Consider the following 17,075-nt stretch of genomic DNA (forward strand, 5'->3'; position numbering starts at 1 on the left):
CTTCTAATAACTGTTGAGCACAAAGTCTTGTCATGCCTTCTCTGCTTCTAGATACCCAGCTACTCCCCAAAGTATGATCCTGGAAAGTGAGGTCAAACCTTCTGCCATACTTTTCTCCAAAATAAAACCCATCTTCCATCCCCATCCACTCTCAGAGCCATGAAACTTTGGTGATAGTTTCAGACAAGAGGCTCTGTAAGGCAGTGAAGATTAAATCTTTTTGACAAATGTCATTGAAATAAGAGGCTCATAGGTGTGAAGCATACTGGTATTTGTCAGGGTGGCAACAATGACTCTAAATAGAATATCTGTTTTTCTCTGAAATTTCCTTGTTTCTTGAATGGACTCAAATTTTCTGCTGTCTTCCTTAAAATTACAGTGACTTCAAAGCAGAGGTGAAGCGGGGTATAGAAATTATGTTAATGTCAGCCTCAGAATGCCGAAAAAATGCTCAGTGGCATTGCTAACAATTTCCTCAATACTGGTATCAATACAGATGTATTATATTTAATATTCTTTTTTATTTGACAGATAGAGTTAGACATTGAGAGAGAGAGACAGAGAAAGGTCTTCCTTTCGTTGGTTCACCCCCCAAATGGCCGCCATGGCCAGCGCACTGTGCTGATCTGAAGCCAGGAGCCAGGTGCTTCCTCCTGGTCTCCCATGTGGGTGCAGGCACCCAAGCACTTGGACCATTCTCCACTGCCCTCCCGGGCCACAGCAGAGAGCTGGATTGGAAGAGGAGCAATGGGGACTAGAACCGGCACCCATATGGGATGCCGGCACCGCAGGCGGAGGATTAACCAAGTGAGCCACGGCACCGGCCCTATATTTAATATTCTAAAACTAATTTTAAATAATGGTTTTTGGGGGGATCTCACTAAAATTCTGACAAGGGCTAGCCTGTTGCAGTAGTGTGATTTTTAGAAAGTTAGTTGCGGGGCTGACATTACAAAGGTAAAACTGCCCCCTGTGACATAGGCATCCCATAATCCCATATGGGTTACAGTTCCTGTCCCAAATGCTTGATTTCCAATCTAGCTTTCTGTTAATGGCCTGGGAAAGTAGCAGAATATGGCCCAAGTGTTTGGGCCCCTACCCAGATGAAGCTCTTGGCTCCAGGCTTAGGCCTTTCACAGCCCTGGCTGTTTGCAGCCGTTTGAGCAGTAAACCAACAAGTGGAAAATTTCTCTCTTTGTCTCTCCCTCTCACTCTCCCTCTGTAAATCTGATGTTTTTTAAAATAATCATTTATTTATTTGAGAGGAAGAGAGAGTTATAGATAGAGAGAGGGAAAGACAGAGAGAGAGAGAGAGAGGTCTTCCATCTGCTGGTTCATACCCCAAATGGCCACAACAGCTGGAGATGGGCTGATCCAAAGCCCACATTGGTGCAGTAGCCCAAGCACTTGGGCCATATCTACTGCCTTCCCAGGCCATTAAAAGAGAGCTGTATTGGAAGAGGAGCAGTAGGGACACAAATTGGCACCTATATGGGATGTCGACGCCACAGGCAGAGGCTTAGCCTATTATGCCACAGCGCTGTCCTCATAACTCTGACCTTCAAAATAAATAAATATTTTTTTAAAAAATTATTATTACAATAAAATAATTACTTTTAAACTTTGTAGCTTATTCTATCAAACTGTGAAAAACTGTCTTATTACAGCTATTTAATTGTACATGATTATTTAAACAATATGGATGAGAATAGAGTGCAAAATAAAAGTTTGTCATAGCCAGAAATACAGCCAACAAATTCAGTGTCAGACAAAGAGACCTATATTGTCTGTTGTTGAGTTTGTTTCTTTTTCTTTTAATTTGATAGGCACACACACACACACACACAGAAAGAGAGAGAGAGACCTCAAATCCACTGGTTTACTTCCCAAATTCTCACAGTGACTGACTCTGGGCTGGGGCCAAAGCTAGGAGCTTGGAACTCCACCTGGCTGTGCCCTATGGGTAGCAGGGAATCAATCACTTCAGCCATCACTGTTGCCTCCCAGGCTGCTCATTAATAGAAGTCAGGCATAGGGCTGGGCCTCAAGTCCGGGCACACTGACATGGGACGTGAGCATTGCAACCAGCAGCTGGAGCACTCGGCCAGGCGTCCACCTCCTTATTGAGTCTTTTTTTAAATATATTTTTTACTGTGATCAGGCAATGTTGAATTCAAATGACTCCTGTAGGAAGTACACTGTGATAAATTGACTACCCCCAAATAGCCATATCCATGTGGCCACGTAAGCTTGCTTTATTCTGATTCAATGTTTACAGACTATGCATTGAGAGTTGAGGAAAAAGCCTCCCTCTTATTTCCCTCCTGTTCTGTTCTGTGCTGTTCTCTCCAGCCCTGATGCATGCCCTGGTGTTCGGTAATGTCACGGCGATCATTCAGAGGATGTATTCCAGGTGGTCTCTCTATCACACCAGAACTAAGGATCTGAAGGACTTCATCCGTGTCCATCACTTGCCCCAGCAGCTCAAGCAGAGGATGCTTGAGTATTTCCAAACCACCTGGTCAGTCAACAATGGCATAGATTCAAATGAGGTAATGTTCACTTCTCCTATTGATGATTTCAGGCAGAAAGCACATATTCTAAGGTAAAAGCAAGTTGCTCTAATATAGGTATCAGAAGTGAAAAACATACCTACCAGCTTCTTTACCTGATTATTTTTACATCTCTTGGGAAACCCAGCCCATCTTTTTTTATCTGCTTTGGTTTGTGTTTTACAACACTTTGGTTTGAACAATGTTTTACATTAATCGTCTACCTTAGTAGGGCAGGTGGATTTGTTTTCATTCTCATTGCCCCTTTAGAATGTAACCAATTCTAATGATACTTTAAGGATGTAATCTTGGATGAATCGAGGTAACTGTGTCTTTTAAAGTTGATAAAATTAAACTTAAAACATTTTCCAGCAAAGATGTTACCTGCTAATATCCTGAACACCCTACAGCACCACTGTGAAAGAGGCCTCATACAAATTAACCAACATTACAACAACTCACCAGCCAAACCAATAACCAATGTGTGTATTTATTTGGGAGATGGTAGAGGGAAGGAGAGAGACAGAGAGAGATTGATTCTATCCCGATTCACTCCCCAGATGGCCAAAATGGCCAATGACGGGAGCCAATCCTAAAAGCCATGAACTCAATCCAGGTTCACCACATGAATGGTAGGACCCAATTACTTGAGCCATCACCTTGGCTTCCTGGAGTCTACATTAGCAGAAAGCTGGAATTGGAAACCGTCGAGAATTGAATCCAGGCACTCTGATGGAACACAGGAGTCTTAACAATTAGGCTGAATGCCTGTTTTATAACCAATGTTTTTAGTGTGATTGATTTCTGCTCTCTTTGTATGATCCTGATTCAAAAGGAAACACCAGTGAGTCCAAATTCCATATATTCAGTCTTGAGTTAGAGTCTTTCTGAGAAGCAAGTTACAATGAGTTTTCTTTTCCAATTCCAGAGTACTTTATTAATTTGTTCAATTGCCCTAGACTTATCAGCACTGATTATTCATCAGCATAAAATGAAAATCTGTCACTGAAAAATTTCTTTGGGAATATACATACATAGATGTCCTCTTTCTTACCCTCTTTGCCCACACCAAAGGGGATCATCCCTGTTGTCTTCTGAAGTAAATCAGTTAAACTATATTTACTCCCATTTGACTTCTCATTTCATCTTCCCTGACAGCTTTTGAAAGATTTTCCAGATGAGCTACGTTCTGACATCACCATGCACTTGAACAAGGAGATCCTACAGTTGTCCCTTTTTGAGTGTGCCAGCCGGGGCTGCCTCAGGTCTCTGTCTCTGCACATCAAAACCTCCTTCTGTGCACCAGGGGAATATCTACTACGCCAAGGGGATGCCTTGCAGGCCATCTACTTTGTATGTTCAGGCTCCATGGAAGTCCTCAAAGACAGCATGGTGCTGGCAATTCTTGGTAAGTCTGAGTGGAAAAGTTTCTGTGAAATTTCACTCTGAAGCATGAATTAAGGAGATAAAATGTGGAGAAAAAGCTTGATAGTAAGAGTAGGAAAATTACAGATAGAAATGTTGGCTCCGGGTATTATTCTTCATTGGGTTTAATTTGCCACTTATATTCAACATGTCATTTGATTCTTGTGAAGTCTCCAATGGCATATTATCCTCAATTTACAAAAGAATACTAGCACCTTAGTTGACTTGTCCCAATTACATAGTAAGAAAATTAACTTGACTTTTACTGATTTCCTAAAGCTAAATGATTAATCACAACGTATACTGCCTCCTGGTGAAATAACTGTTCTGTTTTAAGAAGAAATTTCTCTATTTTTATGGAGAATCAAATCAAAGGACACAAAAATTAAGTTTTATCTGTGCTAGAAATAGAACAAAAATGATAATGCTTCAAAAATAAGCTCCCATAGCCATGACTAACTTAACACTCTCAAAATGACTGTAGGTTCTTTTTATTTCCACAACTGGTGAAAAGTCTATACCACAAAGTTGACGTTAAATAGAAACACATTTTAGTCTTCACTGAGAGATCCATGGCAGCTGACAAAAGGTCGCACAGGAAGTTAATGAAGGAAAATTATTCACTTTTTGGAAATATCTTTTAGAAACTTCTCTATTGTTTGTTTATTTGATAATAATTATTAATGGTCTATGAGTGATCAGCACTGGTCTTAAATATTGAAAATGCAGCAGGAAAGAAAAAAATCATACTGAAGTGAAGAAGGCAATGGGGCATAGGCCATGGTAGGAGCAGTAATGAATTCAGCATATGTTTTGAACACCAATATCATTTTAATTTGTATTAATAAGAAGAAGCTAATTCAGTACTTTATATTTTTATTTTTCTGTGAAGATGATATATGTAAACAACTACTTGCAAAGTATTTTTATGCATACAGCCTCATGCATGCCTTCACAGCTCAGAGACAGAGAGGGAAGTATTTTCTCCATTTGCCCAAGTCAGAGCTGACCTGAATCTTGAACACTACATCATTGCTCCTTCTACATCTAACCAATACCTACCATTCTAGAAAGTCAGAAAGTCGTTGCAGTCCTGGTACCACTGGGATCTGGCTGGTAAGCTTTTGCACAGATTATAATTTGAAAGAGAAAAGAGAATTAACATTTAATAAATCCCTAATATGAACAGGGTGCTTTTTGTCCATTATCCAATTGGAATCTTGCAACCTAGTTAAGTGCATCTGTGTGTGTGTGTGCTTGTGTGTTAAACTTTGAAAGTTTGGGTCATCTCAAAATTCATCTGTTGAAACCTCATCACCAGTGTGATGGTGTAGGAGGTGGGGTCTTGGGAGATGATTGGATGATGGAGGTGTCCTTTTAAAAGAGGCCCCAGAGGGCTGCCACGCCCTTTCCACCCAAGAGGGCACAGCAAGAAGCCCCTATCGAAATGATAGGGGCCCTCACCAGACACTGAATATGACAGAGCCTTTATCTTTCCTGCCTCCAGAACTGTGAGAAACCATTTTTCATTGTGTATAAATGACCTAGTTTATAGCATTTTGTTACAGCAACTCTACTAGACTAGCGATTGTCTAAGAGTCGTAAGATTGTGCTTCCTTAATGGTGACAAGATGGAGTCACTGAGTGGGGAAAGCGTCATGTGACTTTTGTAGCTGAGTGTCGTCTTCCATTTACCACTAACATATGAAATGCAGGGCCTGCCTTTCGAAGTTTTAACTCTGTTCTTCACTTACCACTTATGTTATTCTTAATAGAAAGGCATGGGATAGAAACTAAGAGTTTACTGTCAACTTGCTCAGGTCATTGTCAATATTAGAATAAGGCTTCTAGTGTGTGTCCGAGCATGTGTGTTTCCTTATATGCATAGAATTTAATACTCCTGCCTTTTTTCTTAACTTTGTGATGTTAAAGACCAGAGATCCTATAATTTATTATTCTAAATTAGAATTGACAATTATTCCTGATTTGTCACAAAACAACTTTGATCAGAAAATATTTTTCTGCAGGTTTCTTTAGTACCACTATAAGTTTTATAGTCTGCCTGTTGAAACAACCTACTTTTTTTAAAAAAATTTTTTTTGAAAGGCAGGTATATACATATATATATATATACATACACACACACACACATATATATATATACATACACACATATATATATACAAAGCAAGAGAGATCTTCCAGCCACTGATTCACTCACCAAATAGCTGCAACAGCTGAGGCTGGGCCAGACCAAAGCCAGGAGCCTGAAGTTCCATCCAGGTCCCCTAGGTGGGTGGCAGGGACCCAGGTACTTGCAGGGAGCTGGATTGGAAGTGGAACAGCCAGATTTGAACTTGCGCTCATATGAGATGCTGGTGATGCCAAGTGGTGGCTTAGTCTGCTGAGCCATAATGCTGGCTCCAACACCCACTTTTAACAGAACATTTAGCCCTTTTTTCAGAACCTTGTGGCTTAATATACATGAAAACAAAATAACACATAAATTTTAAATTAATGTAATGTGGATTGTGTCCCATGGTTGTGGTGGATTTTTAAAGTTTGCGACTAGCAAGGACTTTAGAAATGGAATATGAAAACATCATCCATGACATTGGATCATAAAAGTTAAGCTTACTGACTTCTCTGTAACTGCCATTGCTTATAGAACATGATTCAATTGGATTTTCTTGTTATTTTTAAAAATCTACTAACAGATGAAAGATTTAATGCATTGCTTTCTGCATGTAGCCCCCAACTTCCTCTATAAATTTCCATGATTAACATTTTTATATTTTTGCTTCTATTGTGTATATATTGAAAGTAATTTACATACAAATTGCCATATGACCATTGTAAACTCTGGTATGTGGCACTGAGACTAAATCCAACTAGAGATAGTAAATTATTAATATTTTCTCTTATTCATTAATAAGATAAACTATTTTATTTCTCCCATGGTGATATTGTCATTCGGGGCTAATTGAAATCCATTCTGACAATGATAAATTTAAGCACATGGCTTCACATTTGATCTATAGATATTTAATATATGTTCTCTGCCAATGAATTGAATTATTATACAGTGAAGAAGAAGTGTCATCAAACAACTGTCAAACTACTAACTTATTCAAGTAACTATGTTGTCCTGTCAATACGTGAAGATGTTTCTTAATGTGATAACTGGAGATGTCATAGAGGTAGGAATTTTTATAGGGATAGAATTTGTTTGCCTTGTACATCTTAGTTTTACATCTGTGTTTTTGTGTTGTCTCCACCAATTTTATCCTAATTGCTTTAAGAACATGACAAAGCATGAACAAATGCACTTTGACAGATAGGATCCGTCTGTCAAATAATTAAACACATTATATAGCTCTAACATGGAGTTTTATAGATGCATCCCTTAACTTTTTTCCCCACAGTGGAAAAATAACTGACTAGTAAAGATCAACAGTACAGTTTTGAAAAATGGTGACCGTAAAGGGTCATGGGATTTGTCACTTCTTTTAGAAGTAAGGTTGCTGAGATTCAGTTGGGAAACCTAACTCAAGGTCCTAAATGTAGACAGTGAGAAACCTACAAGAGTAAAATCAGTGAGAGTGAGCAGCATGTTGTAATTTGCAGTGTCTGCTTGCCAGGGCTCCACACAAGGCCAACACATAGGGAGTGTTCCGCAAGTATTCATTGAGTGAATACATAAACTGGAATTCATTCTAGATGCCAAGTTTGGCAAGATGTTGGTGCTATTTTCATGGCTAGTATCATTGTCACTGAAATAGCCATGCCATTGGAAACACAAAGTATGAAAGTCTGACAGCACTGAGGTTATTCTAGGTGCTAGCTTTGTGGTGTGACTTATTAAGTAATCGCCTGCATCACTGGCATCCCCTATCCAAGCACTGGTTCTAGACCTGGTTGCTCTGTTTCTGATCCAACTCCCTACTAATACACCTGGAAAGGTAGCAGGTGATGACCCAAGTACATGGACCTCTGCCATCCATGCGGGAGACAAGGATGCAACTCTGTGCTCCTGGCTTTGACCTGACCCAGCCCTGACCCTTGCAGCCATTTGGGGAGTGAGCCAGCAAATAGACCACCCCTTTATGTCTCTCCCTCTCTTTCTCTGTCACTCTGCCTTTCAAATAAATAAAATAATCTTTAAAAATGAATTAAATTGTTATAAGTTTCCCATGGCTGCTGAATTAATGACTGTGACAAAAAGAAATCCAAAGTCTGAGTCATCTTCATATTAGCACTTTCAGTTATGCTCACTCTCCTGTTAATTTGAACTCATTAAATTGCCCAATATTATCTGACCAGCAAACTTGTTCTGAAACAGGTGAAGTACAACCTAAAACTGTGAGGCAGAAGCATTACAGACAAAAATAAATCATGGGGAGCTGGAGGTGGGATGGGAAACAGAGTTTGAGTCTAGTGTCACAAGTGAGGACCTCAGAGTGCTTATTTATTCACTTGCTACTTTGATGGAGAAAATGGAGGTTTTACAATGTCACAGGGCATTTCAGCGGTGAGTTGTGTTGTATATTTTCTGTAATAAATTCATGGTCCATAATGTCGAACATCTTCCCCTACCTCCCCAAATTCACTCAATGAGGGAAGGGGGGCTCCTCCTCCCATGTCACCTTCCTGTCTTGTGAACATGATTAGAGGTAAATAAAAGAACTGATTATGTTAGCAAGCTTGACAGTGTGTGCTTGTGCTATTGTTCAAAGTGCCAAATCAAAATAATTCACATAGTTCTTGATGATGAGAGAAAAATGATTTACCTCAGAGATGTGTCAGAGACAAATGATTTACCTCGGAAGCACAGAGCCATTTTCCCTCTCAGAAAAATCTGAGCCATTATTATTTCCCTTGAGTGATTAAGGCAATTATAAAAAAATCCATTGATTTGTCAGAATCCATTTACTGAGTCCTGTGAGGAGTCCATCTGGAGCCCATCTCTAACCTACAATTCCTAGCCCTGAGGCTCCCGGCTTTGTCCTCTCATGAATGTTCTCAACCAGGAATAGTGTTGAGGGGACCTGTGACAGTGTCTGAAGATACTATGGGTTGTCCTAATTGGGGAGAGGGATGCAAGACGCTGCTACACATTCTCTCTGCACTGAAAGCCCTCCTGGCTACTGCCCTGAATAGAATTGTTGAACCCCACAATTCACTACTGCCTTGTGCAAAATAAAGGTTCCTCCTCTCTTTTCAGTGTAATCTCAGAGAAAGGAAGGCCTGAAGTCAAAGGAAGTAACCAGTCCCAACCTTGCTTTTCTTTTCTTTAAAAATTGTGTGTCTTTTTAAAATGTTTTTTAGGGAAAGGGGACTTAATTGGAGCCAATTTATCAATTAAGGACCAAGTGATTAAGACCAATGCAGATGTAAAGGCTTTAACCTACTGTGATCTGCAGTGCATCATCCTCAAAGGACTCTTTGAAGTGCTCGACCTTTACCCAGAATATGCTCACAAATTTGTGGAAGACATCCAGCACGACCTCACGTACAACCTCCGGGAAGGTCATGAGAGTGATGTAAGTCTCATTCCTAATTAGAGTGGAGATCTGAGAACACAGGCAGATGTCATGACTGCACTTGAAGTCTCTGGGGAGGGTGGGCATTTTGTACAGCAGTAAGATGTGCTTGGAATGTCTTCATTCTATATCCTAGCCCCACCCTGGGAGGCAGCAGGAAATAATTAGGTACTTGGGTCCTTGCCATCTACATGGGAGATATGGATGGAATTCCTGGCTCCAGGTTTGGCCTGGCCTATTCCTGGCCATGGAAGACATTTGTAGAGTAGACCTATGGGTGGAATATATCTGTCTCTCTCTGCCATTCAAATAAAGAATGAAAATAAATAACAGTCTATTAATATGTTCATATGAGGCATGATTATTGAGCCACCAGTTGAGTGGTTAAATAATTAGCTAGAAGCCAAACTTAGCACTTGTTACCATAATTCTAGGAAAAATATTACTTATGGATGACTTCAGTTAATTCAGTTCTTTCCTGTTTATTTTCATGTGCTTATAAGTAGAATCAATTTTAATGATTTAGCTAGAGATGTTTGATTTCACTAAAATTTAGTGATTTCCAGATAAAGTATATAATTCAGAGTTTACTATCTTGTGATTGATCACTTATCCAATTTCTTATCATGGATTTTGCTTAAAAAGAATCTTCTTTGCTTTAAAATAAATAGTATGCAAAATAATATTTCAAATATGACTACATAAAACTATTCAAGCCTAGGATTGTCAAACTGAGTGGATAATGAACATTTTATGAAATTATATACTTGCTACTTGTTTCAATTGATATAAACAGCTTTCCTGTCAAAATATGTACTACACTACATCCTATGATTAAGCTGATCATGAACACAGCTTCATTATAGGTGTCAGGGAAACAAATAATTTAATAGGACAGATTACTGAAAGACAAGCCAGAACACGCACACAGCATTGTGTAACAGTTGCATCCTTGCTCCACTACTTTGGGCTTTGTTCCAGATATTTGAAACAGTTAATTTTTAGGGAACTTTTAAAAAGAAATTTTATTTATTTATTTTCATTTGAAAGGCAGAGAGACAGATAGACAAACACAGAGGTAGGGATCATCCATCTCCTGGCTCACTCCCCAGATTCCAGGCTGAAGTCAGGAGCCTGGTTCTCAATCACCATGTCCCACATGAATGACAAGGACCCAAGCGCTTGAGCTGTCACCTGTAGAAAGCTGTATTTGGAAGCAGAACTGGAACTGGAACCCTGGTCATCTGATATGTGATGTGGATATCACAAGAAGCATCCTAACTGCTGCAACAAATGCCTCTCCTCTCTTAGGGATTTAAAAAGCTATAGTATTGACTAATACATGTTGTATAGATATTTTTGTTGGTCATTAGTATTTTCCACTTAAAGTAAAAAAACAAGTTGTATATTCTTTCATTTTGATGGAGAATATTAAATCACATTAAAAACATGAATGAGATCCCATTCTGAAGCTCAGGATTACCAGTTTTGCATGTGTGTCTCTCTCTGTTGGTGACGTCAACAACAGCGGAGGCACCACCATTTATTGGCAACCTGTTGCGTTCTACACACCCCACTTGTATAAAATATCTCATTTATTGCTTAAAACTAACTATTAAGGTAAGTGTTATTCTGTTTTAGTGTAAGAGAAAAGTGAGATTTGGAAAGGTTAAGTCACCTGTAAATCGTCACAAAAACAGATGGCTGAGGCAGCGCTTGATTTGAAAGCCTATGCTCTTTTCATTAAATAGGTTGTCTCTTCTTGAAATCACTTTCATGTCTTTCATTCAGTAGATTGGATTTTTAAACCACAGGTGTACTTTGTGCTCTCCATGACAGCATAAAATGACAACCATTTTTCAGGATTGAAGGTGAGTTAGGGGATAGCAGCAATCAAGTGGAAGAAATGTGGAAAGACAGAAAAGAGCCACTATTACTCAGCGTGGAAGAGTGAAAAATACTGGATCTCAATCTCTGTTTTCTTGTTATCCAACATGCTTTAAGAATATTTATCTTTTTAAAATAATTTATTATGTATGAAATTATTTTGAAAAGTGTACACTGTATAATGACTGAATTAAGATAATTCACATACACTTTCTTCACATTCTTAGATATTTCTTGTGTCAACACTTAAAATCTACTCTTAGTGATTTTGTTTTTAATTTTATTTGTGTAGTACCATGTGTGATGTTTCAATACATGTGTACATCATGTATGCATTGTGTATTGTCCAATCGGGGTAAATATATCTAAATTATCACTTAACATTTCTATATGGTAAAAACACCCAAAATCCTATCTGGTAGCTATTTTCTTTGTGTAGGGAAATATACAGGCCTGTATCTTTAGTCATCTTACTGTACAACAAAATATCAGAACTTCTTATTCCATTCTAGCTATAACTTAGTTCCCATTAATCAATCTTTCCCCCTCCATCTCCTTTCCCTGCTCCAGTTTCTGCTAACTACCATTATAGTTTTAACTTCTACAAGATTACCATTTTTGGCTGGCGCTGCGGCTCACTTGACTAATCCTCCGCCTCCTCGGGTTCTAGTCCCGGTTGCGGTGCCACATTCTGTCCCGGATGCTCCTCCTCCAGTCCAGCTTTCTGCTGTGGCTCAGGAAGGCAGTGGAGGATGGCCCAAATGCTTGGGCACTGCACCTGCATGGGAGACCAGGAGAAGCACCTGGCTCCTGGCTTCGGATCGGAGCAACGCACCGGCTGTAGAGGCCATTTGGGGGGTGAACCAACAGAAGGAAGACCTTTCTCTCTGTCTCTTTCTCTCACTGTCTAACTCTGCCTGAAAAAAAAAAAGATTACCATTTTTAAAGTATATGATATACAATTATTTTCTATTTTGAACTTTTTTTGGTAAATTGTTATTAATCATAGCAATCATGTTATGCAATAGATTTCTTGAACTCATTCTTCCTCATTCTTTCTTGAACTCATTCGTATCCTTTGATTAGCATTTCTTCAATCCTCCCAGTCCCCATCCCAACCCCAGGTAGCCACCATTCTAGTCTGCTTCCATGAGTTTGACTTTTTAAAGATTCTACATATAAGGGATATCATGAAGTATTTGTCTTTCTCTGGCCAGTTTATTTCACTTAACATAATATCCTGCTGTTCATCCATGCTTTCACAATTGCCATGATTTACTTCTTTTTAAAAGGCGTAATAGCATTCCAGTGCGGTGTCTTTGTCTACTGCTCTGTTGATGAAGATTTAGGTTGATTCCATAGCTTGGCTGTTGTGCACATGGTAACATGCTCTTATGAACACAGGGATGTTCTAGTTGAGATTTTTTTCAGGGACCATCATAGTATTTTCTATGGAACCTATATTAATTTGAATTGCCATCAACCAGTCTCCTCATTCTTACCAATGCTTATCTTTCATCTTTTTGATAATAGGCTTGAAATGATATCACATTCTGACTTTGTGTTTTCCTAAGGATTAAGGTTGAGCACCTCTTCATCTACCTGTACACCTTTTCTGTCTCTTTTTGCTTAAAGAAATATGCATTAAGGTTTTTTAACCAATTTTAAACTGGTCATTTTATTTTCTTACTACTGAGATATTTGAGTTTCTTATGTATCGTGGATATTAATCCTTATTATATGTGTGGTTTGCAAATATTTTCTCCCATTTTTGAAAATTATCTTTATATTTTTTTAAACTTTTATTTAATGAATATAAATTTCCAAAGTACAGCTTGTGGATTACAATGGCTTCCCCCCCATAACGTCCCTCCCACCCGCAACCCTCCCCTTTCCCACTCCCTCTCCCCTTCCATTCACATCAAGATTCATTTTTGTTTCTCTTTATATACAGAAGATCAGTTTAGCATACATTAAGTAAAGATGTCAACAGTTTGCTCCCACACAGAAACATAAAGTGAAAAATACTGTTTGAGTACTAGTTATAGCATTAAATCTCAATGTACAGCACACTAAGGACAAAGATCCTGCATGAGGAGTAAGTGCACAGTGACTCCTGTTATTGACTTAACAAATTGACACTCTTGTTTATGGCCTCAGTAATCACCCTAGGCTCTTGTCATGAGCTGCCAAGGCTATGCAAGCCCCCTGAGTTCACTGACTCTGATCATATTTAGACAAGGCCATGGTCAAAGTGGAAGTTCTCTCCTCCCTTCAGAGAAAGGTACCTCCTTCTTTGATGACCCATTCTTTCCACGGGGATCTCACTCGCGGAGATCTTTCATTTAGGTGTTTTTTTTTTTTTTTTTTTTTTTTTTTTTTTTTTTTTTTTTTTTTTTTTTTCCCCAGAGTGTCTTGGCTTTCCATGCCTGAAATACTCTCATGGGCTTTTCAGCTGGATCCACATGCCTTAAGGGCTGATTCTGAGGCCAGAGTGCTGTTTAGGACATCTGCCATTCTTTGGGTCTGCTGTGTATCTCACTTCCCATGTTGGATCATTCTCTCCCTTTTTGATTCTATCAGCTAGTATTTGCAGACACTATTCTTGTTTATGTGATCCCTTTGGTTCTTAGTCCTATCATTATGATCAATTGTGAACAGAAATTGATCACTTGGACTAGTGAGATGGCGTTGGTACATGCCACCTTGATGGGATTGAATTGGAATCCCCTGGTATGTTTCTAACTCTACAGTTTGAGGTAAGTCAGCTTGAGCATGTCCCAAATTGCGCATCTCTTCCCTCTCTTATTCCCACTCTTATATTTAACAGTGATCACTTTTCAGTTAAGTTTCAGCACTTAAGAAGAATTGTGTATTGATTACAGTATTCAACCAAATGTATTAAGTAGAACAAACAAACAAAAATACTAAGAGGCATAACATTTCAAGTTGCTCATCAACAGTCAGGGTGAGGGCTGATCAAGTCACCGTTTCTCATAGTGTTCATTTCACTTTAACAGGTTTCCTTTTTGGTGCTCAGTTAGTTGTCACCTATCAAGGAGAACAAGTGGTATTTGTCCCTTTGGGATTGGCTTATTTCACTCAGCATAATGTTTTCCAAATTCCTAACAGGGATCACTTTTCAGTTAAAATTTAAACACCTAAGAACAATTGTGTGTTAATTACAGAGTTCAACCAATGGTACTAGAACAAAAAAAAATACTAAAATGGATAAAGTATTACATTGTACATCAACCATCAGGACAAGAGCTAGAGACAACAGAAAGGATGGGAGAAAATGGAGCTGGACTTGTGGTGTAGCTGCCATCCCTTATGAGCACTGGTTCTTGTTCCAGCTGCTCTACTTCTGATCCAGTTCCCTGCTGATGGCCTGGGAAAGCACTAGAAGATGGCCAAAGTGTTTGGGCCCTTGCCACCTTTGTGGGAGACCCAGATAATGCTCCTGGCTTCTAGTTGCAGTCTGCTCCAGCACTGCCTATTGAGGCCATCTGGGGAGTGAACCAACAGATGAAAGATCTCTCTCTCTCTCCCTCCCTACCTCTCTCTCTCTGTAGCTCCATTTTCTCCCATCCTTTATGTTTTCTCTTTACTCTTTTGATTGTTTCCTATGGTATAAAGGGCTTTTTAATTTAATGTAATACAATTTGTAGAATTTTGCTTTTGCTGCCTCTGCTTTTGGCATCATTTGTAAAAGTGTCATTACCTAGGCCAGTGTCATGGGGATTTTTTTCATCTTTTCTTCTAGAATTTTGCAACATCAGGTCTTAAATTTAAGACTTTTATCCATTCCAAGTTGATTTTAATGTATACAGTGCCATAGAGATTTATTTTCATTCTTCTGCATGTGGATAACAGACCTGTGATAGAAATTATTCTCTCTCTCTCTCTCTCTCTCTCTCTCCTTTCTATGATCTATCTACCTACCTACCTACCTATCATCTATCACTGTCTCTCTCTCTCATTTCATCTTATTTTAAAAGCAGGTATCATAATTTTGTTAAGATGGTGTTTATGAAAGATTGTTTATGACATTTTCCTCTAAGAAGAGTAACACTTTCCTTTGGCAGCCAGGCCAAGTATGGCAAGTACATGCTTATCCTGTCCTTAGTTCATTGTAAGGTTTGTGAAACTGTTCTATTTTTCAGTTTTTTCCCTAATCCTGGGGTATAGTTTTTACTCCTAAAACAGTTTTTCTGGAATCTCAGCTAAACCCTCATACGTTCACCAAGTGCTTTCCTATTTGGCAGGGCTTGAATTCCATGTTATTGTGGAAATCTCTTTTCTGCAATTTAGACCACTAGCCAGTGTTTTCTTCTAAGCTTCCTGGGAATTCTCCTGCATGCTCAAGTTAGGTGTTGGCTAATGTCTCCATGGGAACATTAATGCAGGTACTTCTGTTGGACTATACTCCAATCCCACATCTTTTGGTTTACGTGGATTTCATCCTCTGGCTGCTTAGCCAATAAAACTTCCTCCTATTAGTCTACTCAGTACCACCATACAATAAAATAGCAAGTGCCCTCTGAAAAAAGACCGAGCTAAGTATACCGATCACATTATTGTTTCTCCCTTTATTCAAGATTCACAGCTCTTCTAGGTTTAAACTGAATTGACTGCTCTCAAAAAGCCATTAAACAGTTATTTTATGTATTCCAGCTTTATAACTACCTTTACCTTCAGGGTTAGTTCCATCTGAGCCACTTCATTTTGGTTATTGCTTCTTTTGAAAGTTGATTCCTTATGAGCTGCAAGTTTAAGGGCACATGGTAGCTCACATATACCTTTGAGATCTTAATTGCTTTGTATTTCCTGATCTTTTATTACTCAGAATTTCTACTCACATATCCAAGAACTGGAAATGCATTTCCTTCTAAATGCTAGATAATTTGGACCATCCCTTCCTATAATTCCAGATACCAGGGGGGAAGTCTTGTGCCCTTCCTGCCATCATATGACATTCAGAAGTATTTATATTCTGATAGTTACCCATATTTATGGATTCCTGCTGTCTGTTCTACTGCTGTACTCTGGTGTCAGACCAAATGTGGAATCAAGCCCCTTTTCTTAATTTTCATGGTCACAGAAATATCCACTCACACAGATTTCTGGTACATTGAAACCTTTATGGAAATTTGGATGATGGGTTGCCGAAGGAGGAACATTTGCACAATGGGATGCAAAAAAGCATAAATGTAATTTATCAACATGCCTGTGTTCTTAAACACCATATGGCAACTCTGCCACATTGTTCAGCGATTTGTTATTAATCTCACCTCCCTCATTTGTTCCCATTTCATCCCAAAATACCCCATTATTACTGATACCTGGTAGCTTAATTCTTTGTTTACCTGTGTCTTTCTAATTTTGCCCTTAGGATGTAACTTTTTAAAAAATTTATTTGTTTGTTTGAAAGTCAGAGTTACAGAGAAAGAGGAAGAGATAAAGGGAGAAAGAGATCTTCCATCCACTTCTATCCACTGGTTCACACACAAAATGATCACAACAGCTAGGGCTGGGCCAGGATGAAGCCAGGAGCCAGGAGCTTCTTCGGGGTCTCCCATATGGGCGGCAGAAGCCCAGAATACTTGGGCCATGTTCTGCTGCTTTTCCCAGGACATTAACAGGTAGCTAGATCAGAAGTAGATCA

General features: G+C 39.0%; 1 protein-coding gene across 1 annotated transcript in view; it reads left to right on the forward strand.

Annotated features, from left to right (window-relative positions):
* Positions 1 to 17,075, forward strand: part of KCNH8 (potassium voltage-gated channel subfamily H member 8) — a 449,001-nt gene that overhangs the window by 338,874 nt on the left and 93,052 nt on the right. The window contains exons 9-11 of the mRNA XM_002716200.6: positions 2,353 to 2,552; positions 3,711 to 3,960; positions 9,306 to 9,520. Of these exons, the coding sequence (XP_002716246.1) occupies positions 2,353 to 2,552; positions 3,711 to 3,960; positions 9,306 to 9,520 (665 nt within the window). The remainder of the gene's footprint in view (positions 1 to 2,352; positions 2,553 to 3,710; positions 3,961 to 9,305; positions 9,521 to 17,075) is intronic.

This window comes from Oryctolagus cuniculus, chromosome 4 (assembly GCF_051225735.1).
Source record: "Oryctolagus cuniculus isolate XC-2025 breed Fujian yellow rabbit chromosome 4, ASM5122573v1, whole genome shotgun sequence".
Classification (NCBI taxonomy): domain Eukaryota; kingdom Metazoa; phylum Chordata; class Mammalia; order Lagomorpha; family Leporidae; genus Oryctolagus; species Oryctolagus cuniculus.